At 36.1% G+C, this 2,816-nt stretch overlaps 1 protein-coding gene across 1 annotated transcript in view; it reads right to left on the bottom strand.

Annotated features, from left to right (window-relative positions):
- Window positions 1-414: 414 nt before the first annotated feature.
- Window positions 415-2,816, bottom strand: part of CRACD (capping protein inhibiting regulator of actin dynamics) — a 41,659-nt gene continuing 39,257 nt past the window's right edge. The window contains exon 9 of the mRNA XM_010173934.2: window positions 415-1,062. Coding sequence (XP_010172236.1) covers window positions 902-1,062 — 161 coding nt within the window. The 3' untranslated portion in view covers window positions 415-901. The remainder of the gene's footprint in view (window positions 1,063-2,816) is intronic.

Raw genomic sequence — 2,816 nt, 5'->3', positions numbered from 1 at the left:
CAGCTCTCAGTTAACTTCAGTTCTGCAAGTCTTACTCCTGTGGGAACTCACTGAGACTAATTCTATAGCTACATAAGCACAGGAATAGTTTTACTTATTTTACTTCTAGTCAATTGATTTAGGGTTTTAATCTGCAATCACTGTCTCTATACATCTTAAATATGGCCAAGCACAAACAGTGATGCACTTAAATGACTAGAAGAAACATTGACTCCTTGGCTTCTTGCTGAAAACTTTGACTTTTGTTTAAATAATGTTTCTGGTTAAGTAGCATGAATCATTTTCTTCCTAGTAGTGAGGGAATACAGACATAGTGTATTAATCCTATGATGAAAGAAATTGCCTCAGCATTTGGATGGTACTGTCTTTCTACTGATCATTTGCAGGTGGAAAGATATCTCCCAGAGTTCTTCATTAGGGAATAAGCTTTCAAATAGCAGGTAGAACTGACAGTTCATACAGTTTAACACTTAAAAAAAATTTAGGAAAAGAGAAGGGAACATGCATCTTTGTCTTAATTTTCAACAATGGAGCGTTGAAAAAAATTTCTGAGATCTCCACTTAAGTATATTCCAGAACTGAATACTCACAGAATTTAAGGAGCTTCTGAACTGAAGTTCTGTCCCTTTTTATGATACTCACTAAAATTTACATCCAGTATCTGAGCATTCTTAAATTTTTGAGAGAGTCTGTCTCTGAAAGTTTTGACATGACTTCATTTAGCTATTTGTCAAAGCAAACGGAATATATGGCTGGAGTAGACTTTACAGTGAGCTAGAGCAAAATGGTAATCAGTTTTTAGACCTTCCATACATGCATTTTCAGTTTTCTTGTGTTTAAAAAGCTGAATAAAGAAAAAGAAAGCAATTAATAGTCAACAATAGAGATGTCATTTTACAGTTTACTTTATGATCTGTGGACAGTCACTCCAGGCTTTTGCTTTCCTTTTGGCTAATGCAAGCCAGGCTGGTTCTGTTGACACAGGATTAGCATCAGGCGTAGAGAATCTCTTGGCCACCTCCTTTGCCAGTGGGGTTGATGGAACAGAATCAGAAATTTCCACTGGTTTTGATGGGGTGGGATTTTGGAAAGAGGAAAAAAACATTAGTTGAACTCTGTACTTTGTTGCAGCATTCTAGAGATTTTGCTTCTGTGAAGATGTTCTGATCTAATGCTGGATATTTATTTTCAACCCTTTTAGTTAAATCTTACTTTTTATTGTATTTGCAAAATAATCAAGTTAGGAGGAGCCGAATTTCCTTTTTCAGACATGACTCCAAGTAACGTAACTCGCAAAAATAGGGACAAAATTTTCAGTCTCTGTCAGATCCAAAGAAGACATTTCCAATTTGCCAGTCATCTTTACATGAACTATTTTAATTACATCTGCAGTGTAGCAAACAATGGGAAATAAAGCTGGAATTTACTTTTTTTCTCTTTGATAATGCAGCTGTTGAACACATGTAACCCAACTGTATTCAGTAGGATTCAGATTGCCTCTTCAGATAAGTTCTTAAATAAGCACAAGGAAAGCGGTCCAATGGTTTTCTGCCTCAGTTAACACTCCCAAGAGACTTACTTTCCTGAAGAAGAAATGAACCAGCTTTCTCCAATGCCTGTTCGTCACATTTTCTTTAAAATAGTATATTTAAGAAAGAGAAACAGCTGTCTCAGCAAGAAAATGTGTTGAATAAGCAACTGATTTCTAACAAGCAACTTTATAGAGCAGAACTGTAGAAGTATATTGTAGAAGTCAGGTGGGAAGATTGTTTAATTCTGAGACAGTAAATACCCTTGAAGGCAGCCTGGATAGAACTGAGTCCTATCTGAAACCTATGGAGAAACTCTAAACATCTTAGTTACAAAATAACTTACATTTTTGTTGGTTTTTTTTTTATCAGCCAAAAAGCTTTTTTTTGTGAAACGTTCATATTCAGTCCAAAGTATTTTTAGTCACATTTTGTTTTCAGGTTTTTAATGTTTTGAAAACTTTAAAATTGCATGGATGGCAAAAAAAAAAAAGTTTATTTTTCTTTTTAGTACATCTTTAATCATGTATTTTTACCCATAACTAAATTAACAGTAGTAGCAGCTATTGCTGTAGACAGACACTTTGAAAGCTAATTATTTTAAAGTTTATGGTAATTTATGCTATTTTAAAGGTTACACCCTCTTATCAGTTCCTGTTGTACAAGACTCAAGTGCAAGTCTGAAATGTACCAACTTCTTCAGGTTCTGGCTGGTTTTTTAATGTCCTTAGAGGAGGACTCAGCAAACTTCTATTTTAAACATGTTCTAGCCTGGTCTTCCGCCTTAAATGCTCCAAATGTAGCCAGTAATCACACAGAAATCCAGTCACTATTTCCTTAAGAGCCAACACAGTTCTATGCTTTTACTTTAGGTAACTCAAAATTGGTAATTCCTCCTGAATTTCCTCTTGAAACTCTCATTTCTGGTGCAGACAGACCGACCAAGGATAACTGGGGTTTTGGCCCTTTTGATCTAATTTGGCATCATCTATTGTGCTACAGTTTGATTTCTGCTAGAACTGACCATGTACAGCATAACATCACACTACTGAATCTTTTAGGGTGGGGCTGCCATATAGCCCTGTTACAGGTTGATGGGAATGCTGTAAAACTTCTCCTGCTGTCCACCTCCAAAGCCAGTTTGGACACTGGAAGCAGGCTAACAGGGAGCATCAAAGTTTTGGGGCAATATACCTGAGATCTTGGAATGGTAGGGCTTGGAAAGGACCTTTAAAGAAAGATCATCTAGTCCAACCAAAGATGTTGCAAGTAAGTTCTCAGGGATAT

Source organism: Antrostomus carolinensis, unplaced genomic scaffold (genome assembly GCF_000700745.2).
Source record: "Antrostomus carolinensis isolate BGI_N321 unplaced genomic scaffold, ASM70074v2 scaffold9328, whole genome shotgun sequence".
Classification (NCBI taxonomy): domain Eukaryota; kingdom Metazoa; phylum Chordata; class Aves; order Caprimulgiformes; family Caprimulgidae; genus Antrostomus; species Antrostomus carolinensis.
This window is presented reverse-complemented; position numbering and strand designations above follow the sequence as displayed.